We start from the raw sequence: 24,850 nt of genomic DNA, 5'->3' as shown, positions 1-24,850 counted from the left end.
AGAATGAGTGAGTCGCTACGTAATTATAAAAAGAGTGAGTCACTATGTAACCAGAGAATGAGTGATTCACTACGTAACCAAAGAATGAGTGAGTCACTACGTAATCGAAGAATGTTGGAGTTCACCATCCCATACGTCACTGCAGAGCCCGATCCAGAAAAACACCAGTGATGGCACAAGTTAGCATGTTGTTAATCACATTAGCTTCACACACCTGGAATCAAAACAAAGGAAATTTTTTTTCCAGTTTTAGGTTTTTATGTTTTCAGACGGAACAAAAACAAAATATGAAAAACATCAGGGAAGAAAATTATGTGGCAATATTGAACAAATGTCATATCATGCAAAGGCAAATACTAAAGAAATGTAAAATTCTGATTCTCAAGGCGTCAATTAATAAATCTAAAATATCCACTCTCTCTCATTTTTGTTGCATTTAGTAAATAGAAATAATTTTGGTAATCCTAATTGACCTAAAAGCTTGATCTGAATTAACTTCAGACAGGGAGAAAAAATGGTGCTTGTGTTTCTTTATTTGCTGTATGTAAAGTTGTGGTTTCAAACCGAGTAAAATCTAGAATCTAAGCTTTGATGCAGTGCAAGTCTGACAGCAGTGTTCAGTTGGAGGAAACTAAATAGTCCAGTTCTGCCACAAAATCATTTCCTGATCCACCCAAAACCACAGAGTGAGACTTTTTCACTGCAGTTAAATGAAAAAAGGAACTTTAGTATTAGCTTTTTATTCACACATTATTCACCAAAGATGTTTTCCCCGTCTAATAACTAAGTAATTTGGTTTTTGCACTGTTGTTGAAATTGAATCCCCCTGAAAAACATTGGAAACTGGATAAATTCCTGCCAAACTCATTAGAGTAACAGCTGGAAAACTGTTGGGGGGTTTTCAGCTTCAGGGGCAGAGCCTGGTTTTAAGAAGAGTAAGAGAGGAATCTCTGCAGCAAAGTTTGAAATTTGAAAGATTTTGTGTTGTTTACTTACAAACGCAAACAGTGATGAGGAAGCCGACATAAGTGAGCATTTCCCTCAAGACGTTTCTGAGGTAGCGCTCCCTGCTGCTGTCGCTATCCTCCATCAGCTCAGTTCCCCACAGAACTACGATTAAAACGTACATCACCACATTAACACAGAATTATATGCAATATGTTGTGCTTTACCATATTATTGTAAAGCTTCAGGTTTGCAAAAATGTGATTATTACACCACAGATTTAGCACTTTACTCTCAACACACCTTAAGTAAATCACTATTGGCACCTTTGTAAAATAAAAGTTTTGTCTATTATAGTTGACAAAGACTAATAAAATAAAAAAAAAAAACAACTGAAACTGAGAAAACATTTTTGTTAACTGAAATAAATAAAATATGCAATTAATGGGAAAGAAAAATCTATCGAGCTATATCACGTATTCAAAAAAGTAACTAAAACATACTGAAATTATAGATGTAATATCCTTCGTTTTTGTTTACTATTTATTAGCCTTGTGAACTGATGTGATTTTTTCTTTTTTTCCCCCCACACAAGCCGTTTACTCCACTGTTGGCCCCCAAAAAATGGCAATGCAAACGTTGATATAAAACACCAGAGTCAGTTGGTTGTTCAACAATAACTCAATATACTAACTAATAAATATTAGCAAACACAATCTAATTAAAACTAACTGAATGAGGTGGATTAGCAGGTGGATTAGTGTTGTCATCTAGGACATTTGGCATATTGTCTCTGCTTCCTGGATATTGAGCTGTTAGCATGTTGTGACCGTAATTAGACTGTCATACAGCAACAGTCTTCAGACAGAGGCCTCTGGATTCATTGCAGCACTGACTGTTACTGGAGATTCTTCCTACCAACAGCATCACCATCCAGATACTTGGATGAAATAAGTTATGCCAACATTTAATTTCCCTTTGGGAAAAATAAATTCATTTTGAACTGAATTGAATTTGAATATTCCAACTTAAAAGACTTGAAATATTTTTGTAATGTGCCTTGAGATGACAATTGTTGTGATTTAATGCTATATAAATTAACTGAATTGAACTGTCAAAATACCAGAGGAAACATACAAAAAGTTGTTCAGCAACTAAAAGACATTTATTTGCTGTAACACCAAAGAATTTTCAATTAAATATTTGAAATGGTGTAAATATTCTTTACAAGCCATTTTTATTATAATATAATAAAATGTATGCTCCTTTTACATTCATCTGTTATATTTTCAGACATGCCTGTCTCCTTTCTTGTTAGAAATAAACTTGTTGGTTAAATAAAAAAAAAAAAAAAAAGTTTATATGAGCTTTACTGCTTACGTTAAATTACTGGCATTAGTTCCATTTTCAATAAAACTCTGATTTACTGAGAAGTCCTGACCTGTACATGCAGCACAATGACTGCAGCAACTATTTGCAAATCCGGAGCTCGCAACATTAAGAATGCAGAGAATTTCTTCTTCCTGCAAAACGAGGCACTTTTCTGGAAGCGCCAGAGGCAAACATGAACCACGGCTGAGTGAAAGGTTGATGTTTTCCTTTCCTTCCTTTGCATTCATTAGTACCACGCAGGACAGTTTCAGCTTTTCCTGGGCTTCATCTGAAATGCAGTTATTGATCCCTTCGCTGCACAGAGTAGCCAGCTCTCTGAAGCATGTTCCAGATCACTCGTTTCTGTAATGACAGGATGTTCGTGGTGTTCTGTGACAGGACAAAAAGGAATCCCATTAGGTGAATGATTATTATCTTAGAATATGACAAAGGCTCTTCTTTGTCGCCAAATAAATTTAAAAAAAAAGTTACACATTGCTGTGATCACTGTATAGCTTGCATTGATCAGCACAGAGCAACTAATCGTGTACTCTGATTAATTATTTTCAAATGATGTCATCGGACAAAATATAAAGTTAAACAAATACTGGGATTTTAAAGACTAAAATAAAAAGACTACAAATACATACAAAATAAATTCAGACAGAAGAAACCCTTTTTCAAATAATTTTTTAATATTAAATTCATATACACAAAACTAACACTTAACATGTGGGCTGCATGTGTACATGTTAGAACATTGCCTGAATGCAGGTTCTTCAGGAACCGTTGATCGCTTCTCTGGATAAAGAACTTCTTCAGAAATGTGACTGTGGACGCTGACGTGTGCTTGCCGAAGCTTGTTTACGACTCGGATGGTATTTTAGGCTTGAATAGTTTCGGTGATAGGTGTGCTCCTTTTTGCACATCTTACACACTATCATAGTATTTTCCAGCAATTTTTTATTTTTTTTTACCACCAGTGGGCAAGGAGAAGCGGCTTTGTTGTCCATAAATGTTGTTTGCAGATGCTAGTTGTACATCAAAGTTGTGTCCCAGAAACAAAAGAATATATATATTATGTATATATATGGAAGCAGCGTGTACACGACTCGCCAAAACTCTCTAACATCTCATCTCTCCACGGAAAATGAGATAAACATTGCTGCTGAAAAAAAAGGTAAACTGCATCTGTAGGCTGAAAACCTCACCAGAATGTTATACATCACCTTGAGGTAGCAAAGTAGATTTTGCCATTTTGCAGCATAAGTGTTTCTGACAAGTTCTTTTTTTTTTGACAGTTTTGTTTTGATTCCTGTTTTTAAAGGGTTGCAGGCTCAGGCACCTCTCCCCAACGTTATGTTTGTATGTTGTTCTTTGGACAGGTTTTAGTGAAATGTGAATTTCCCTCTAGGATTAATAAAGTACATTCAATTCAATTCAATACTTGTATTTCTATCCATATTAGGACTTTGTAATTGACTTTCATTCTTTTCAGTAACTGGATTTATACCTAACCCAGACATTATCCCTAGTCACAACTAGTATATTCCAAATTCTAATTCACAGTTTACCTCTGAACATAACCCTTGAGCCTAAACAAAGGGGGAACGCCATTATAACTACTTTAGACATTTGTCTCTAAAGACAAATGGGTCTCCAAGACATACTGGTCTTCAGGAGGTTAATAAATATACCAGAAATGGTCCTAAATACACCAGCTAGACATTACAGAGGATTCTACGTGTGTAAAAGTACTACAGCTTGTGAGTTACTTTCTAGTTCCCTGCTGTTGCTTTCAGACTTTCTGTTAAAGCTGTGTCACTGTATTGTTTATGACTGCTGCATGCATGTGAGGGAGTAACCCCCTCATAAGCGGGGAGTTATGTATGCACAGCTGCTCTGAACGGATTAACATAATGATGTCGGCGAGTCTGCTGGACCGGAACGCTCACAAAAGACTCTGGAAGCTGCGTTGAAATTAAAGGAAGTAATTTACAATTCTTGGTCTAAGGCCTGTATGCAGAAGACTGATCCTACTGATCCATTTATGAAATAAAATGTTATTGAATGAATAACTGGCCGTATTTTATGACTTTTTGTACAAAAAACACAACATGTACCAGGTTGAGAAATTGCACATCAATATAAGAATATTTACAAGAGCAATCTTTCTAGCAAAAATACATAAGTTGATCTGTGATTGCAGTTTTAACATCGCATGAAAACACTGAAGTATTAAAGATCTGTAATTTCCCTTTAATTCAGTTCAACTCAGTTCACTGTATTGACTTTGTACTAATTATACAGAAACTGAGCAGCAGAACAATTCGCTTGACTTGGAATGAATCATAAAACAGATAAATGGGCAGGAAATCAGCACCTTAAAGCAGGTTAGGATGACCGATCTGATTTATATCAGGTTGTTTCTTTTCAAGTGCAAAAATAAAAACACAAGCTAGAGAAACATCATCCGACACCGTCACGTTGTTAGCTTATCTCCACTGACGCAGATGGCAGAAACTATTATGAGAGTCTGAAGATAATGTCTGTAAAAGCTTCTTTGAACATGCCAGAGTAAAATATGCTTGAAGATTTCTGTTTACTTTAATTTCCTTCAGACTGACTGCAAATCATTTTGCTCTAAAGAGAAAGTTTTTTTCATGTTTTCCTGTGCTCAGCAATCTCAAAATGAATTTTGGCAATAAAGAATGAGCTCTCCTTGTGGTATTAAAGTGGAACATTGGGGGGAAAAAAAAAAAAGTGAGGCCATATGAATCATAAGTGCAGCGTAGCAATATAAGCAGTTCAGAAGATATTAATCATGCAGCTGTCGGGGTCGGTAGTGTTCCTGCCCTTCAGTGTACTGCTGCATTAATGAGGCTGTGTTCCTGCAGCGCTTAAGCCTGTTTTCCTGTAATAGCATACCTTTTTTCAAAGTGGAAATTCTCTCTGAACATTTGCTACTGAAACGTACACATTTTTGACCTTTATCAATATGTATGTGTCTTTGCAGATATGCTTCTGGATGACTTTCTACTCACATACCCAGTGTTCATGTCAACCAGCGATTTATGCCAAGCTCTTCTGGGACAATATCCTTGCATGGAGGTATTTCTGCAGAAGCATTGCAATCATTTATTCCTAATAACACACATAAATTCAATTTACAGACAGAAAAATGGGTGTTAAAGAAAAGCATTGGTGCTTCAGCTTCCACTCACCGTTGAATCGTCTCACTGAATGTACGGAAATCTGATCCTTAACCAGTATGCACCTATTGCAACAAGCGGCACAAAATTAAGGAGGACCTGAAAGAGGCTCTGGAGAGGAAACAGAAAGTCCTGCACCTGGTGTGGCACTGGATGTCTCTCTGCAAGGAGTTCCTGAGAGAGGACGAACATGTCAAAGTCTTCCTCAAGGTAGGAAATATCTGTGGAAATGAGTGGAACGTGAGATGAGATGTAGAACGATGACGGACAGCTTTGCTTCCAGAGTTTGTACCGTTACGTGTTCGATGATCTTTATGAGCACCCAGCCCTGGAGAAGGACGTGATAGAGTTGCAGAAATTCTACCACCTAAGACGCAGACAGTAAGTAACTGTATCTGGATTTTTTTATTTTCATCTGTACAACATCCAGTAGGAATGACACATGTTGGTGGTCTAAGAGGAACATTTGAACACAAAGACAGAGTTCTTCTCTCCAGGCCTCCCTTTTTAGCTTTTCATCAATGACTCCATTCAGAAATTGTAAAGTAATTTCTGTGCTCGGCGGTTTTATTCTCGGAGATTTAAAGGTCATTTTGCTCTTTATCTGGAATGTAAGAAAGGGGGGGAATTCTGGTTTTAAGCAACAACGACAAGCTGCTAGAAGTGGTTCTCACATCACATAAGAGAAAAGTATTGCTATAAATAGGCAGCAGAAAGAATGCAATGCATACATCATATCTCCACATCACTGCCAAAAAAAAAAAAACTAACATGGCTCAAACACACAAGTTGTTGAGTTATTCCAGAGTGTGTGGCACTGGGGGGAAAAAAGTGGACATATACGACAGATATGCATCTTGCAAAAGTTTTTATATCATGCAAACTTGAAGAAAATTTACATTAACATATAGACCGGTTTGCGCCATTTCCGTTGGTGTAGATGGGTAAGTTAATGACTTTGTGTTGGTCTCCCGTTATGTATGTTACATGTTGGAGTTTGTGGTTATAATGTGACAAAATAAGAAAACTTTTGAGAGGTGAGAGTACTGTTCAAGGCACGTTAACTTACAGCATTTTCTTTCTCAAGAAGAAAATAGTGTTTGCAAGTGTCCAATCACATCAGGACGTTTCTCTTTAGCGCAGTGACAAGAGAGTCCCTCAGGCCTCAAAACAGAGAATGTTGAAGAAAAGAAAATGTATTGTGGAACTCCAGCAAACAACTACAGAGTCCAAGTGTGAGAGTCAGACATCTTGCTGTTGGACAGGAAAGGTCAGCTGGAAGGACTGCTTAGAAACTTTAATCATGGCAGACTAACAGCAACAGACGCTGCTCTTAGCAGGGGTCTGACATAAAAGGCTACAGGTCTGTGACCGATTAAAATATGCCAGATTTATTCATTTGACACTGCCATAGAAAATTTTACTCTTAGGAGTGATGTGCCTTTGAATTCTGCCGTGTTCCATTTGCCATCGATTGGAGACCAAACAGTGCCGATAATCAGTTGATTTCAGTTATTAACTTAGCTTTTATCCAGTATTGCACTCCCACCCTGCCCCCAAAAAATCCTGCATCATAGAAGCTCATGTCAAAAGAGTGCACACATACATGATAATGTATATTGTCAAAATATCAATAAAAGGTTAGATAGTCCATAAAAAATGTCATGTTAGTTCACCAACTTGATACATGTCAAAATCTTTAAAGATGTCTTAATAGAAATTGGAAATGTAAAATGCGAATGCATCGGATGTGATTCTGATGAACTAATGTATGTGGTCATGATTGATGTGTTGAGAAGGCATGAAAAACTAGAACGCTAAAGTGATGTGTCGTTGTATCATTTTAGTGTTTGTCTTGAATCAAAAATGAACAAAAATTTTTAATTTGGTTTCTAAACAAACCCTGAATAAGCCGACTTATTGCCCCGCCCATCTCCCTCTGTCCCATATGAAAAAAGCATACGATAAAAAAAAATAATCAAGCAGTTTTTCCGCTGGGAACATCGGCTTGTGTGTAGTTCAGTCTTTTTCTGTTGGTGCTGGTATCATTCTCAGCCTGCCTTTTTTGTTTATATCCTACAACTCCCACCCCATCATATTGCTAGACTGTGTGTGGGTGTTACCCACTGACATAATCTTGTATTTATGGGCTTTTCACAATCAGTCCTGTCTCAGATGGGGACAAGCTCGGCTGATCCCACTGCTGTGGCAATCTGCTGCTGTGTGAAAAAGTGTCTTTTTTTTTTTTTTTTAAATAGACGGAGGCCCCTTCCTCCCAACCAGCCTCCTGATCAGCTTCCACCTGGACTTTATGTGCAAATTGAACTTCAAGTCATATGATTCGGAAGCCTCGCAATGAGAACAAAACCCAATTTGTGCTTGGCATTCTGTATCCTCATGTGACTTGTGAAGTCACAGATAACCACAGTGACTCTGCTCTTTTTGTAAGGCGGGGTCTGTTTAGATGTGACGGAGGGAATCGGGTTTTTCATTAGCAGAGGGCTACTGCTGCTAGCCCCCGAGGAGGGATCCCTCAGGGCTGGTTCTGAGCAAGCACGCCTATTGGGATGCAAAATTCGTGAAAGCTGAGCGATGAACACAGGCACGGGGCTATATATCATGCCGACCAGAACTAACCGATGAGAATAGGATGATGAAATGAAGAGATCACTTTGGAATGTCTAAAATCTGCTAAGCACTGTAATCTCTACTTGACACTGAGTGCCAGTAATGGACTGAATGCTGCAGAGGACGTCGTGGATAAATATATACCCTGATTATAGACTTTGTAGGGTTTAGTTGTCATTAGTAGATCAGTTAGTCTTTTTTGTGGATATGAGTATGAAGGCTGGTGCACTTCACTTTTTCTCTTTTTTTTTTTTTGTAGCACTGTGGATGATGATTCACCTCACACAAATGTAAGTGAGAATTTCCTGTTTTATATCTTTAAAAGAGAAACACTGTCACAAAAAACAGAACTTTGTGTGTGCCCTACAACATATCTGGGGTGAAGGCCATAATGACGGGTATTTTTTCGTTTAGTTGCTCAAACTAAAATTCTCAACATGCGTTATAATTAATGGACTTTCCCTTATTTTGCTTTTTAGGGTAGAGCTCTTTCCCACCAATTGAGCTTGAAAGAGAATGGGCTCAGATCCAGAATCACACAAAGAGAGAACAAGGAAGGTAAGTCCTGCAAGGTGACGTTTCTTGGACATTCCTCCCATCATTACACCTTTTTCAAAATGAATGAAAGGAAACGTTAAGCTGGGAGCTTGAAACAATAGGGTTCTTTCCAAGGAATGAATGACATGTTTGGAAATGCAAATACCTGACTTACCATGTTTTCCACGTTTGGATCACTTCTTACTTGAGTGTTGAGTTGCAGATTAGATCTTTAATAACTAAAGAAAGTTCTGATGGTCTGAACAGGCAGAGGGTGGTGGACAGGCAGAAACCTTTCACATATAAAATGAAACTCGCAAACAATCACCAGTGGTAGCAGCACAAAAAATCGTATTTGGTCTTGACAACCACGCAACAGTCTTAATTCAGTGTAATTGGAACATTTTTAATAGATTTATATTATAGCCTATTATATAAATCTATTGGAGATTTATATATGCATAAATCTATTACGCATAGATTTATGCATTTTACGTACATACATTGTTTACATACTTTTTTTTTACGTAAAAAGTATGTAAAAAATGTACGAGTACAACAATGCTACCTACCTCAAAAGGATAAAGGATTGTAATAATGAGCTGTAATGCTAACGGCCTAAGAAAAGCTTAGCAGCCTGCTAGTTAGCTTATTACATAGCAAACGATCAAATCGCCCGCAGATACGATACGTATTTCCAGAACTAATTTAAAGTAAACAAATTGAGTAGACAGTTACTTCTTTTCTCATATGTTAACATAAACTCTCATTTTGACGTGTAAGCTGCTACTTACAGGCATTGCTTCGAAGAAATCGACCTGGAATGCGGCGTTCACGTCTGTTCACCTGCTCACTAGCAAAACAAACGTACTGACTAAATAACATAAAAGTAAAGCAGTTCCCTAAAAAATCCAACAGATGGCAGCAATGCTTCATGCAAAATCAAACACCCACAGTTTACAGGACAGTCAGTGTTATTAATCTCAACTCATGAATTGAGTTACTGAACCCCCCCCCCCCCCAAAAAAAAACAATCATTAATATTCAAACTTATTAAAAATTGCTACATCTTCTGTTCCAGTTCTCTGCCGCGTGTACGTCACGATGGACTCGTATCTTAGTGCGAAGGTCCACTGTGAGGTGGTTGCTCAGGAGCTGTTGCAGGCAGTGGCGGAAAGGATGGATGTTCCTGCATCTGAACTGATACTTGTGGCCATTACTTATCCTGGAGGTAAACACCACTCTTGATCTCTTGCAGCACACAACCGTCACAGATGACTCATGGTGCTACACATTTCACCTAAAGAGTAGCTCCTTAGAGCAGAAATGAAGCTTTCTAGAATTCTTCTATGTTATGAATAATCTTTAAATGCTGTAGTTTAAAGTCTCAGACCATACAAGTGTAATAAAAGAGAATGAACTTGTTTTCACTAATTGCATTTTATGATCAGTTATTCAGCCCATCTATGGTGGATAATAAGCTGAGTTAATTGCATGCCTGGTTCAAACCGTTGCAGGCCCGTATCTGTTTTCCATGGCAGAAGTAACTGGTTTCCTTGGAGCAGAGGCTGCCACTGAGTCTTATCTCTGAGCACTGATTGATGCTTGCAGGCTACCCGACTCATTTTTAATGGCATTCTGCTGTTTGTGATGCATTTTCCTCTTTGCAGGTAGACTCCTCCTGCAGCCTCAGGACAGAGTTGTCTCCAATTCTTTACGGCCCGTGGGGAGGCTCCATGTGTGCAGGAAGGACCTCGGTGGAGTCCTGGTAGGAACGACATTGTAATTTGTGACTTTGATGGGGCTCAGGAGCAGATTTAGTGGGAGATAGTTTTGTCCAAGATAAGGAGTGAGGAGATTGTTTTACATTACAGAAACGTGAAAAATACAAAATAAAGAGGATGAAAAATTCTAATGAACAGAAGTGCTTAAAAAGCGAAGTGACCATCTATAATTTATTGGCTCTTCAAATTATATGTGGGTCACATTGCACTCTAAGGTTTGGGAAGTCTGACCTAAAATCACATAAATCCAAATCAGTTTATTTATATAGATGCAAGCTGAGCCTTTTCTCTCATTCTTTTGAGAGAATGATCCAAATGATCACAATAGACAAAGTGAAATGTAAAACAACCATCAAAGACGACATGTAAATAAGAACACTGTAGAAGAAAACACCACAACATTTTTAAACATAATCATATATGAACCAAACCATTATCTCAATTTGCAAATCAAATTATTGCAAATTGACTCAACCAACCGTTAAGAAAACCTCAATAAGATTCACAGCTGATGACAGAAATTTAACTGCAAAACATTACTATTGGTCATGTTGGTTTATAATCTGATTTTTATCATAATCTGTCAGGTGGCAACCCCATCATTGGTAGGATGTGAACAAAAAATCATCTTTCATTGCTAAACCATTATCTCAATTTGCAAATCAAATTATTGACTTATTGACTGATTATTCTGTTGTGTAATTCTACAAAAAAATAAATAAATAAAAACAAGTGCTTTCATAATTAAAACCTAATTATCCTAGCAAATGGAAATAAATTCACATCAAATCCTCCTTCAGTAAAATCTGACTCCTTGTGTCATAATTGGGTTGTTAAAATGTTTCCGCCTGAATGTTGGTGTCTTCCAGAAAAAAAATGTTTTAAAAGGACTTTGGCGAAAAAAAAACAAACATCTTATATGTGTTTTTCCTCTACAGAACCCATTTACAGATAACTCTGAGTTGCAACAGAGGACAGCTCGCATGTTGACTTTAAATACATGGGATGTGGCTGTTGCACTCACCAACTTTGACTGGACAATTTTCAACTCGATGCACGAGGTTGGCCTCTATTTGCAATCCTTAAGCGCAAATAGTTACCTCTGAATGTGTCACTTTTTTTTTTCACAGCTTACCGCAGATCGGTTAAAGTTTTTTTCTTTTTGTCTTACAGCAGGAACTGATCTACTTCACCTTCAACCGCCATGTTTGCAGTAGCTACACAATGCCATTAGAGATGCTACTGCAGCAATGCAACGAAGTCCAGCTGTGGGTCATGACTGAGGTGCTGCTGTGCCCAACGCTCTGCAAAAGGGTCCAGCTCATCAAGAAGTTCATCAAGATTGCTGCTCAGTTAGTCACTTTTCACAAAAAAAAAAAAAGATTTACCGATTGCCTGTGCTGTAATGGAAGCCTTGATTTGATTGAGAATTCAACGCCCTCTTGTGGCAAACCACTAACTTGCACTCAGTTTAATTCTTTTGAAATATAACCCTTAGAATTCTTTTTATTTTATTTTTTCTAGCTGTAAAGCACAGAGGAACCTCAACAGCTTCTTTGCCATCATTATGGGCCTGAATGCTGGCGCTGTAAGCCGCCTCAGTCAGACGTGGGAGGTTAGATTTCCTCTTTTCCTTCTGACATGAATGTATTATTGTTTGCAGCAACAGTTGGACTATCTGTAAGAAGAAAAAATGTAATAACTATTGTTTCTGTCCCTGCAGAAAATTCCTGGTAAATTTAAGAAGCTGTTTTCCGAGCTGGAGATGGTCACAGTAAGTCTACTCAGTTTTACTACCTCTCACTGCTGAAAGCAGAGCATTGATGTGAATCCATGCTGCACCAGGGGATACAAGTAGCTAAAAACAAACATGTTTTACTTCGCTAAAGAATGTCAGGTTTATGTGATCATTACCTTCGAATCCTTCCAGAATTCACTTCCAACAATGTCTGCAACAGACGCATGCATCCTTCCCTGGAGAGTTTCGCTCATTTCGAACATTTCTTCACAGGATCCCTCACTGAACCACAAGGCGTACAGGGACTCCTTCAAGAAGATGAAGTCCCCCAAGATCCCGTTTCTTCCTTTACTCTTGAAAGGTGTGTTCCTTGCTCTTCTGCTTCAGGAGCCCAAAAACTTGATAAACATTGGGGGGTGTAAAAAGGGAGTTGTCACAATCATCGGACGGTTCCGTTTTTTACACCCAAATTTTTCACTAAATGTAAATATTTTCCCTTTTAGACATCACATTCATCCATGAAGGCAACAAAACATTTCACGATAATCTGGTCAATTTTGAGAAGTTGGTAAGTTTGTGTGTGTCTTATCTTCTGGACAGGAAACATACAGAATGGAAAATGCTTTAATCAAAGTCTTTATCTGTATCCTCCAGCACATGATAGCAGACATGGCGAGACTCATCCGAGAGTGTCAGCAAGACCATGTGGGTCAGTATTCAGATCATTTGCCATACATGATGTAATGTTTTAAACTGGTAATCACAATGAGACCTGTGAGATCTAAATCATCAGTGTTTTTTTTTTTTTACACCAGCTACCACTGGATTTTATATACAAGACATTCACTGATTCATTGTTAAAAAGAAATAAAATAAAAATCTGACTTAGCATTTGAGCTGCCGATCACTCAGAGCTGATTAAAAATGAAATATCTGATTCCAGTTTTTGTCCTACTCCAACCAGTGGCAGATGGATCTACAAGGCGTTTGTAGTTTCAATGAGAAGTGGTGACAGAATGTTTGAGAACCATTGATCTAAAGCAGTGTTTCCTCAAGTCACATCGTTCTGCATGTTTTAGACGTTTTCCTACTTCAGCAGACCTGATTTCAATTGATGGCCGGGTAACAGGCTTTTACTGAATTGCAGACATCTGAATCTGATACGTTAAAGCAGGGAATCATCTATAAACATGTAGAGGAGTGCGCTTTTAAGACCTCAAGGCGCATTACAGAGTTAACTCAATCCAATGATGCATTTCAACTGATCCTATACTTTTCAAACTCTGCAGTCAACTTCAGTTTATCATTCCAATAACTAAGGAAACCCAAGAGATTGGTTCTAGTTATTCACTCGGTTCCAATTTCTAATTACTGTTGGATGGTGTTTCAAGCATTTGAACACTTATGGATCAATACCAGCACAGCTTAAAAGTAAAATAATGTTCTTCTTCTAGGAAATGGAATTGCCCAAAAGAGCAGCTCAGAGGTTCGAGCCTACACCGATTACCTTCATGTCATCGACAATCAGCAGACTCTGTTCGAACTGTCACACAGACTGGAGCCTCGTGCGTAGACGGGAGCTTTTTCTATTCTTTCCACTCTGCGGAATTGCCAAGGATCAACCGATCACTGTCTCAGCTCCTAGTGCCCAAGACTGGGGTCAGCAATCCCGGGAGGTATGCACGTTTCTGACTCAAACACACAAGATGGAGTAACTCAATCAGGAGGCTGTCACCAGAGACCTAAACAAGCGGTGAAAGACACACGTGAGGAAGGCTGCAGAAACTGTTTGGATCCACTACCTACGTGACTGATTTCGTTCAACTATTACTCAACGGGAAAGCTGCAGCGCCAGCGACTGAACTGCAGCAACAGCAGAAGCCTTGAGTGGCAGCCATTTATCAAGACGTCTTTATGGGGTCCAAAGCTGCTGCTGTTTTTATGAAGACCTGCAGATGGCAGAAGTTAGCAAGGGAAATTTTTCTTTTTCCAATGGCACACTGCAACGAATACTTCCAGTTGATTAATACTGTTCTGCTCTCAAGTGACTTTAAATTGCATTGATGCTCATGATTCATCATTCATACCCCAACAAAATCAATTAAAACTTTACATACAGTGCTAAAAAAAAAAGGAGATTTCTGCATATTTCTCAGGATTAAAAGGGGACCTATTATGTTTGCTATTAAAACGAGTTAGAATAGGTCTATGGGCTGTAAAATAACATGTTCATTAAATTTCTTGATCAAAATCACAGGAAAATTAGACTTCACCTCCTGTTCTGCCTGTTATGAGCTCCTTTCAGAATGATCTGGTTAAGGCTGTAATTTTTGTAATTTTTTTTTTTTTTTTTTCAGCATTTGAACTGTTTCTAGAACAAAAATGGCTAAAAACTTTGTATAATAGGTCCCCTTTAGCATTTATTTAGAACCAACGCTAAAATTGAAAGTTCAAAAAAAGTTTGGAAAGGAAAAATCCCCTGGAGCTCACAATCAGTGAATTTAAGAGACCTCAATCAAAGAAGAGACGAAAAAAAGCTGACAAACTAAATCAACAAACTGTGACAAAAGGGGGGAGGTTTTAGGTCAAGTGAACTGAAGGTCCAACTTTTATCTTAGCTGATTAAAATCTATTAATATTTAGAGCTGCTCAGTGTCTCAGGAGAAAGTAGCTTCAAAGCGAAGCTTGGATTGTAGTACCCATTTTAATCTTTTGGAGGAACAAAAAAAGGAGGTAGACCCAAGGTTTGAAACCAGCCTTGATTCATCTCCTCTTAGCACAAGAACAGGAAGAAGCGCCTTACTTGGTCCTTCCTGGACCTCTGCGAGTGTGTGGTTTCAACACCGTCCCTCGGCTTGCCTGACAAGAGATCCAAGGCACAAATACAGTACTTGTTAAAAGACCATACAACGACCACCTTTCCAAAGGACAAACCATAATATAGCGAAACATTCACATGAAAGCATAGGTTTTTACTTAGTGAACAATGACAAGAAAAATCAGTTGACAAAACCAAATCTCCCAAAAGGTGTACAAGACCTCTCTGACTCTGCTGGGGGAAAAACCTTGATTCATTCTAAGGTTTGGTCACAGTCTTGGGACTCCACATTCCCAGATCATGAAAGGTAAAGAGTCATCTCCAGGAACTGCTCAATCAATCAGAGAAATTCTTGAGGTAACATGAGAGCTAAATGAACTTGAACAGTTGATTAAAAAAAAGTGGATTCTTATATTTTTTTTCTAAAAAGCAGTCCTTTATACTGACAGAGCAAACTTATCAAAACTTCTGTTATATTAAATCATGACTGAGGATGTTTTCACCTGACTATTTTTCTACAACATGTAATCATTCCGTTGAATAAAAAGAGACAGCAATTATTGTTTAAATGACAGCTAACCATTAGTTTTTTTCCCTTCAAATGTTTTAAACTGGCAAGATTTGTGAGAGACTTTGCATGTACAGGCATTTAGAAATGTTTTTTGACCATCCCAAAATCCATACTGTAAAAATTTAGAGACGCCTTACAGGGAGTAGGAGGTTATCTTGAACAGACCCAGTGAGGACTTTTAAAGCGACCTGAAGAAATGCAATGCAACATTAATTTGCATAGCACATTTTAGCAAAAAGGCAATTTAAGGTTTTGCTAGATAAAAACAACTACTAAGAAACATTTAATTTTCTTCAATGTCTTCAAGATCATCCAAATCCTCATGATAACATTTCCTGAGTAAAGATTAAAATTGATCTATATTCCAGTTGTTGATGAATAGACTATTAAAGCAGCACTCTAATAGTTCAAAGGTGAAATTTGAGGTGTTTGTATTCTCTCAAAGTTAAAAATAAAATACAGCATAAAGTTTAAATGCAGCAGAATAAAATAGTTCCTGTGATAATTGTTATTCACTAAATCTGTTTAAAAAATTAGTTTTAGAAGCTTTTAACACCTAATGAATGAGTTTTATACTTATTTTGATGAGTTAGCTAAAGATTAGGACAGACGGCAAGTTCCTCACACATACTGCGTTTGCAAACACAACAATCTATTCTTGTAGTGAAATATTGCGACAGGAGTAAAGCTGTTCAGTTAACACACACAAAGATGTCTGGTTGAGATTGTAGATGTTATGACAATGATTGTTGAATATGTCATTTTAATATTCCAGTTGTACATTTTTTCAGTGCATCATCTTTCCTTGCAGTACTTTTGTTATTGACGAGTTCCATTTATCAGAGGCTTTACTCAGTGCAGGCTGTAGTAGTGTACGAATCGCAAAAATGTAAAGTATTCTGTATTTTGCTAGCATGTTAAACATGTAGCTGCATTTTACTGCTCTGAAAAAAAAAAACATACCCCACAAAGTTGAATTGGTGACAATCAGTCAAAGGAGTCAGGAATTGGCATCAGCTTTTGGTTTGTGGTACCGGAAAAAACAAAGAAATTAATTAAAAACTAGTCAGATTTCCTTTATCTAAGAAAACAGAAGCTGCAGAGTGGCAAAGGACTGAAATATACACAAAACTAGAAAGCAATAGCAAAAATGAAATGACAGCACTTCTGAATTAAAACTGTAAAATTTCTTCCTGTGCAATGTTCATTTTCATTGCAGTGTACAAGTTTAAAGCATAGTAATGTGTTTTGCAGGGTAACTTCTGCAACATTTGCTTAGTATAGTTTAAGTTTCAAACCAGTGATCATTATGAGATAAATCTGCTTTATCATTTTCCAATTCTAAATTTTTATTCAACCATGTACAGTTGAGTATTTATAATGTGGATACATGCTCAAATGCTGCACATTGATATTTAAGTCTTCATTTGTTCTACAGATTTAAAATTCATCATGCTTTTGTTTAATCCTTTTTGTACGCTGCTCTACATACGTGTCAAATGATGAACTGACCACCTCTGTCAACTGTGCATGCAATAAAACATTTTCATGCACCGACCAAGATCCTGTGCCTGATTATTAATCACCAGATTTGTAAAGTTCTGACCTGCTGATGCATATTTTAACAGACTGATTTCTCTGAGGACTAGAAATGTGAACAAAATGCTTTACGTCATTGAGATGGTAAAAATCCTCCTGGGCATCAGAAAGAGATCCTTATAGTCACCAACTAAACAAAATTACAGCACATGCTCCTCAGTCCTTCACAAAACCCAATATAGCTTACTGATCTAAATATTTTTTCTCCATGCCTGAAACTAAAGATGTGCACCAGATAAGAGATATATTTTATATATACATTCACCCATCCATTGTCTTATGTTTGCCTGAGATCAGATCACTGGGCTAATAGTTCCAGGGCGAGAATCCTAGGCGTCTCGCTCTCAGGTGCCACCTTCCAGCTCATCAAACATAGACACTTAAGCGAGGCATAATTGATCATTTAATAGTAAAAATTAAAACTTAGAAATTGTGACATGAAAAGGAGCAAGGACACAAGGAAACAGGACATAAAGATAGAGAATCCACCACTGAGCAAAGACAAATCAAGAACCTAAATAGCAGGGAAACAGGTGAAAGTGATGGCTAAATACAGGTGACGTCAATGGGCTTAATTACTCAGGCAGAGTGATAGACTAATCAGAAAAAGGTGCAACAACTTTGGAAAGGACACTAGCAGGGAACCTTAACTGAGGGGGGAAAAAAAGGAACAAAGACCAAAAAAAGAAATAGGGCTAACAATCATCAGCAAACATAACACTAAGAAACCTGAGGGAGGAGAAGGGAGAAAAAAAAGCAAAGTGACGACATCTTTTAGACAATAAGGAGAATACATCACAGCTAAAGAACATAGAAAATAATCAGACATACAAAAGAAAAAAAAAACACTTCAAGATTATGACGGTAATCTAATAAAACAACTTGATGACTTGATGCAATTAACTTGGTTTCTTTAGACAGGAGAAAAATTAGCTTTGAATATGCCTTAATGCAGCATTTGTTGTTATTAATCTGTGCTGAACAAACAAGCACATTAAAGGAAAAAGTCAGAACCATCCGATAAAGCTTTTGAAAGCTGCATTCACAGGATAACTGTTCAAATGCAAAATCCTCTTCCAGACAATTTCTCAGTTCATTTCAAAACTTCTTTAACTCACGAGTCAACTAATAATTAGGTTAATCCTGTTATTTTAAGTGATAACAGTCTAAAAGTTTAGTTTCTAAAAAAAATAAAAAGTTAAAAGGAAAAAAACAACAACTTCCATCTCCTACTTTTTTGATCGGGGGCGGAGGTATGACCCAGATGCCCTCTCTGACTTTAACCAGGTGTCCTCTTTGGCCTTTAACATGACTTCTCCATGGCACGACCCCCCGCCGTGCCGGGGCCTCGCACCCTGCCATTTCCTCCCAAACACTGCAGGCACTGTATCATTTCCTTGTCACCAAATGACTGGCTAGCTGCTGCGGCGTGCTAATGAGAGGAAGAGAAGGCAGATGAGGAGAATCTGCAGGAAGACCGGCTCTTCATTTCCCTCTCCTTGAATACAATACACAGAATCAATCTTCCATCCTCCATTTGTCTGTCTGGAGCCGCTGAGGCTGCAGGGAGGAATTAAGAACAACACAACAGTTATTATCGTTGGAGAAAATCTTATTGGAGAAAAAGGGCTGGTTTGACCTCCTCAACACCCCAAGAAACACCAGTGTGACTCAGGGCTGCAATTTGAATCACATTTTCAATAATGTGGCCTCTGTTAACCCCGATGACATTAGGATCATGAAGTTAGCAAATGGTTTATTCAAAGAGAATAAATGTGAACCGCTGCTTCAAGAGGTTCATTTTCTAGTTTTATGATTAATTTTGGTCTATACAACAATTCTAGTATATAATTCTAAAATCTGACTTTTCTGAAATGAACAGCGTTTTAAGCATTTATTTCTAAGTCATAAAAAAACAATCTGGAAATCTTCTCACTTTTCAATTAACCCCAATTAATTTGATAAGAACAAGATAACATTTTTGATAAGATCATTCTCTCTATGCACTGATTCAAACTTAAAGGTTTTATTTAGTTCTGAGTAGGTTAATCAGATGCAGACAGAGAGGAGAAGACAGATAAAGGATGGGTAATCTAATGTGTTGCTTTCTCATACAAAGCTATCAGTTCCTTTCAATAGGTTTTTGCAACAGGCTCGGCTGAATGAATTACACTAGTCTGTTAGTATTTTGCCTCCGCAGTACAAAAGGTCAATGTCAAATGCACCTCATTTAAAAGTCAATAGCGGCCATGCACATCATCTCCTGGGAATTTGGTCTGGGATCCCTCCAGACAGCATTGTGTATCATTCAGTTAGCAGAGGGCAGCCAGAGAGCTTTTTTTAATCTTGACCTTCTAATAAAATATGCTGCTCATCCAAAATTACATGGTCTAATATAGAGACATAAGCTCCCGACAAATCCCAGTCACACTCGAGGGAGATGAGGAGCAGCGGTGGACGCACACACGACAGGTTCAACACTGGCTGGACACTAATCTAAAACCAATGTAATTCCTAAAACATATCAAAATAAAACTATGAAACTAAATGTGAATGGCTGTGTCAGTGAAACACACACATGATACTAATACTGCCTGCATAATACATTTTGTTAAAAACTAAATATAAAACAAACAAAATGAAAAATAGCACATTTTTAAGATGCTCCCCCCTGATCTAATGACTTTCTCACACAGACAAGAGCAAAGCAACTCCAGCTACCACCCAGTGGGGTGGGGGCTCTTTGGTTCGGAGGTGGAAGGCCCACACATATGTGGAGCCGCGCTGCTTTGTGCGGTACACTGGACATTCAAAGGTGTTTCTGAGCTCCTGCTCCTCTGCAGGCACAGCTCTAACATACAGCACTGGCATGGCCGGGGTCAGCTCTCCAAGGAAGGCCTCAGAGATGATGCCTGATTCAATGTCCCAACGAGCCCCTGGGAGGACAGACATAGACATGTTCCTGTCACCCCCACATACTGTAGGTCTAGTAAAGTATAATGAAAACATAACTGAAGACAGTGGTGGATATTTCTGGCTTATTGATTCTGACCTTCCATAAAGAGTCCGTGGATGTACGCTCCCTCTCTTGGAGGATGCCCAAAGTCCTCTTTCATCTTCTTTGTTACGTCAACAATTAGAGTCATTTTGTCCAGGGGCCACTGATTCTTGCGAGCAATACTCTGCAGTACAGCTGACAAAGCACACCTCCATGTTATTTGTGTGAATTTTACAAAACATTTACTAGGTTTTTGACCTCTAACCGCCTGCTACTATTCCGCTCCACTTTCATTTAGAAAAATAAACATTCAAACTATTAAAATCATTGTTTAGGTTTCATGAACCCTAAATTCAAATGGTTCAAACTTCTACTCTAAGGTAGTATGTATTTCACTTTTAACTCCTCAGACTTCATTTTTTCAACTACAACTCACACATCCACGTTCTTTTATTCAGTATGTATGTACTGTTTTCCTTCAACATGGTTTAGCTTAGTCTTTGAATCTCCTTCGGTTCAGGTCCTTCAGCAGCTACAAGGTACATATGTTGCTATAGATTTAAAACTCACCAGTAAGGAATGATTGTGGGTTGAAGAGTCCTGACAGCCAAACAACTGCAGGCAAAACAAAGTCTTGAGTCCAACAGTCCAATTCATGACAGCTGCTCATTAGGTCATTCAACCTATAAAAAGTAACAAATTGTTTTGTAGTAAAATCATATAACCATCAGTGTCATTATATATGTGATGAAACATTGTAGTTTAAAAGATGGAGATAAAAATATACCAATGTGCAAGTGTTTTAGTTGAGGGATAAGCCAGTCTAGTCCAAGAATCTGGAACGAAATCATTGAACAACGCAGACTGTAGTCTCTCCATGCTGGAGGAGATGGTGAGTTCTCCCTGTGGAAAAGGGAAAACCCTTTGCTAAAACACAAATATACAATTTATATATGAACTGAAATGCTAGTGGGCAGTAAGCTGTACCTTCAGGCCAGCATCCAGCTCACTGAGGGACTTCTTTATTTCTGCTACCAGAAGATTCATGCGTTCACACTCCTGGAAGCACACTAAGACATAGGGGCTTCGCTCTGTTGTCTTTCCCATCATCTCTGAAACATTATATTCCTCAGGAAGCTTCTCCAGGATGTCTTCGATTATGGCCATAATCTGTCAAATGAAACCAAATCAGAAGGCACACATTACACAGTGCCTTGCAAACCTATTTATACCTCTTCAACATTTCACCAACCAAGATGTGGCCGTGAAACTGAAATGATAAAATAATCAAAAAGTATCCTCCCACTTAACTATAATGCACCATTCTATTTTAGCCTATCATAAATAGAAATTCCCTAGATGTATGTGGTTGTATCATGACCAAAATGTGAAAACTTGCAGAGGACGTTTGCATCTATGCAATCTCTGCAGTTTTCCATCAGAGTAAGTTTTGCGCATCCTCACCTTCTCGTCTGTGCTCTCAGCGGCTTTGCCTCTTCCGAATGAGTCTTGATGCTGCAGTTCCCACAGAGATCTGAACATGTTTTCTGAGGTGGCAGTAAGGCACTCCAGCTCGGCATTCGGATGGAGACCATACAACACGGGGTTCTCCGGGGGGAGGTTTTCATCGACATAAACATGGTAGCCTGCGTAGTCTAAAAAAGGAGGAGCCAGAAATCCTGGACACAGGAAGAGCTCTGCTTCAAACTATGAATTTGACAAAAGAGAAGAAAACAGAAGAGTTCAGATTCAGTTAAAATTGTGTTTTTAGAACTTAAGGTAGAGTGGATTTACAAACTGGACTGGAAAAATCTAAAAACCTGCTTTGTTTTGGAAAAAGTGATCACTCAGTGGAGAAATAATGAATAAGGACTACCGAGTTTGTAAATTTAGATTACAACTGCCAACTTGAAGCATGCAATGAGATTACAGGTGTATTACAACCGAGACTCTACATGAAGTTCCGTTTTTCATCTCAAGAGGGCACTCTGTACTAGAACATTAATAGAAACACGGTTCAACTTTTTATACATTGGCACTGCTGAAATCAACATCACAAAGGTAAAAAAAAAAAGAAATTAAAACGAATAAGTTGAAATATTTGCACGTTGCACAGTTTAAAGTAACAAAAAATATGAAATTAAAAACAGTTTTGTGTAAACTGGAATCCCTACGGCTACAGTACAAAAAAACCCACACAAAAAAAGTAAACTCCTGTTAGATCCAGGGTTTTAAAACATGAAATCTCTGGCTTTTAGAGGTAGGTAAGTAGGTAAATAGATTCCATACAACAACCCTTCATTTGCTTGAAAGAGTTATTGTCTCAGGTCAATTCCAAGGCAAGCTTACCATATTAGGATTTATGAATTCTTGCAGATATGTCTTGCAGAGTCTTCTGTCCCAGACATCAGTGATGTGCCCTCCATACATAATCTCTCCGAACAGATAGCGCAAGTCCTCCCAAGGTACCTGCATGGACTTTATCAGAGACATTCAAAGGAACATGAAGAAAAAGGACATCATATGGTCCTCAAAGAAATAAAGAAAAACAACTTAAATATTCTGAGAACTGAAATACTTTGAACTTACTGCAAAGGCATTTATACATGCAGTCATGGTGAAAAGAAATAGCACGCTCTTTACGGTGCATGGCTTTTGGGTCTACTTATTTTGAACACAGCAATAAACCAGGCTTTTTCTTTTTTGGCTTGCTCTTTGTTTACTATATAATGACATGGTGGAATCTGTGGCGTGTGCGGTTTTTCTACGCTTTGACTTCACTTAGGGGAGATTCAAATAAACTTAGAACCCGTCTAAGATAATTTATACATTAAAACCTTGTAACAGTACTTGCTTTTTACCATGACTCCATATATATATTTTTAGGTATGAAGGGTCAACTACCCAATAATATCCTAACTAGGCACCTTCAGCGCACATGGGGAAACACAACAAAAAGATGTTTCTTTACACAAACTGATGCGCTGTATGACAGCGTAGTCTCTGCCTCAGTGGGAGATTATGATCCCTGAGCGTGAAGGAGGAAGAACAGAACATGCAATTCATAACAAATTACAAAAGCTGTAGGTTCAGTATCATTTGTACCTGTATTGTTTTGCAAATTGCTTCCTTCATCAGCTCTAATTGCAGTGATCACTTATGTAGCGTTGTGAACTGTCACATTGGCTGCGTGTAATTACATTTAGGATAACGCTTCATTGCCCTCCTAATGAATCCTCTGTATACGCACATACAGGTTAGTGTTTGGTTAACGTAATGAAGGACATTCGTTTTTGGAGGGCAGAATACCTCGGAGATGTAATTGGTTATGACCGGAGTAATGGGAGTTCTAAGAGAAATGCATTAGGAGTTGTGAGGGGCGCAAATCTGAAAGAATGGATTTTTTTGTCTTTGTGAAATAAAGCTAAATTATAGGTTGTGGGTTTGAAAAAAAGACAGTAATGAGCTTTTTTTTTTTTTTTTTTACAAATACCACCGCAACAAAAGACTTTAAAGAAATAATTGGAGATGCTTCAGAGTAATTCAGCATCCTTGTCTGACATTATTGTCGATAATAATACCATTATCCCTCTAAATTTGATCATTTAGGTAGTTGTAAAACACATTAAAAGTTTTATTAAGAAAAAAACCCCAAAAAGAAATGAAAGAAATATTTTGTTAGAGAATAATAAATACCTTTGAGTTGCCCTCCAGGTAGTTATATAAAATATGGGCAGAGATGGTGAGGTCTCCTGTGCTGAAGGGGTAGTTGTGGTTCCACCCTTGCGAGCCAAATTTTCTGCGCTCTGTTATGCAGGCATGGAAGAAACAGAGGGAGAACAACATGGAGTTGAACTCTTGCTCTCTAGAGCACATATCCAAGGTATCCTGAGAAAGAAAAAAAAGCCAGAAAAATAGATGTCAGGGAATGCATGTCAAAACACACCTGACTGTAAAACTATTTTCAGCACACCTGGTTGAAGTTGTTGAGGGCAGTGTGTAAACTGGGATTCATGCCAGACGGGGGTTCGTTTGTAATTTTGATGGCGTTCTCCAGCATGCCTCTGGGGATCACATGCTGCTTGGGGTTCTGTGCTGGCTCTGCGGTGATGAAGACCCGGTAGCGGGGATGTCCATCCACTGCCACTGTCTCCAGGAGAGCATCTAGTGAAGGCAGCCAGCGGACCACGAGGTGTACATTCTGAAGAAAAGAGAAAAATATTAAGAGGTTTTATTGCTAAATTTAAAATTTTGTTAGGTCAAATTAGTTAGAAAAAGATTTTCTGGACTCTAGACTTGTTTAAAAGCCCTCACCAGTTCTCTTAGTTCACAGCTTCTCTCTAAAGTAGCCATTTGTGGAGCTGATCTAGCCAATTAGGGATTTTATTGAACCAAATTGAGTTTATTTCCCTTGTTCCGGGGATGAGATGATATCATTAGTGGCATAAGGAGGCTCCGAGTGCAAGTCTTGTGTTGCTATAGCTTCTGGTGCAAAGAGTAAAATGAACTTGTACCTGCAAAATGACCCAATGTCCCTGTTTGGAGGCGTTCCTGAGAACCCTCTCTGCTACCTCCTCCTGCCCCTGTCCCAGAGACACATTGTGTAAAGTTCCCCGGTCAATGGAAAATCCCAGCTTTAAACCTGCATT

The 24,850-nt window shown here is 38.2% G+C and overlaps 2 protein-coding genes across 6 annotated transcripts in view; one reads left to right on the top strand and one right to left on the bottom strand.

Annotated features, from left to right (window-relative positions):
- Positions 1-17,161, top strand: part of LOC103478552 (rap guanine nucleotide exchange factor 5-like) — a 33,816-nt gene extending 16,655 nt beyond the window's left edge. The window contains exons 4-18 of the mRNA XM_008432469.2: positions 5,333-5,411; positions 5,594-5,738; positions 5,812-5,909; positions 8,416-8,446; positions 8,636-8,714; positions 9,775-9,924; positions 10,364-10,461; positions 11,416-11,538; positions 11,651-11,829; positions 12,002-12,092; positions 12,201-12,251; positions 12,489-12,576; positions 12,719-12,783; positions 12,870-12,924; positions 13,670-17,161. Coding sequence (XP_008430691.1) covers positions 5,333-5,411; positions 5,594-5,738; positions 5,812-5,909; positions 8,416-8,446; positions 8,636-8,714; positions 9,775-9,924; positions 10,364-10,461; positions 11,416-11,538; positions 11,651-11,829; positions 12,002-12,092; positions 12,201-12,251; positions 12,489-12,576; positions 12,719-12,783; positions 12,870-12,924; positions 13,670-13,788 — 1,451 coding nt within the window. The 3' untranslated portion in view covers positions 13,789-17,161. The remainder of the gene's footprint in view (positions 1-5,332; positions 5,412-5,593; positions 5,739-5,811; positions 5,910-8,415; positions 8,447-8,635; positions 8,715-9,774; positions 9,925-10,363; positions 10,462-11,415; positions 11,539-11,650; positions 11,830-12,001; positions 12,093-12,200; positions 12,252-12,488; positions 12,577-12,718; positions 12,784-12,869; positions 12,925-13,669) is intronic.
- Positions 17,162-17,593: 432 nt separating this feature from the next.
- The window catches only part of si:dkey-233k19.3 (dynein heavy chain 11, axonemal), a 45,236-nt gene continuing 37,979 nt past the window's right edge, over positions 17,594-24,850 (bottom strand). For all 5 annotated transcript variants that reach the window (XM_017309603.1, XM_008432471.2, XM_017309604.1 and 2 more), the window contains 10 exons: positions 24,716-24,843; positions 24,175-24,402; positions 23,898-24,089; positions 22,551-22,679; positions 21,666-21,908; positions 21,189-21,371; positions 20,989-21,104; positions 20,772-20,884; positions 20,256-20,396; positions 17,594-20,139 (listed from right to left, as the gene is read on the bottom strand). In XM_017309603.1, coding sequence (XP_017165092.1) covers positions 19,892-20,139; positions 20,256-20,396; positions 20,772-20,884; positions 20,989-21,104; positions 21,189-21,371; positions 21,666-21,908; positions 22,551-22,679; positions 23,898-24,089; positions 24,175-24,402; positions 24,716-24,843 — 1,721 coding nt within the window. In that variant the 3' untranslated portion in view covers positions 17,594-19,891. The remainder of the gene's footprint in view (positions 20,140-20,255; positions 20,397-20,771; positions 20,885-20,988; positions 21,105-21,188; positions 21,372-21,665; positions 21,909-22,550; positions 22,680-23,897; positions 24,090-24,174; positions 24,403-24,715; positions 24,844-24,850) is intronic.

This window comes from Poecilia reticulata, linkage group LG16 (genome assembly GCF_000633615.1).
Source record: "Poecilia reticulata strain Guanapo linkage group LG16, Guppy_female_1.0+MT, whole genome shotgun sequence".
Lineage (NCBI taxonomy): Eukaryota > Metazoa > Chordata > Actinopteri > Cyprinodontiformes > Poeciliidae > Poecilia > Poecilia reticulata.
Note: the sequence above shows the minus strand (reverse complement) of the source record. Positions and strands in the feature narration are given on the sequence as shown.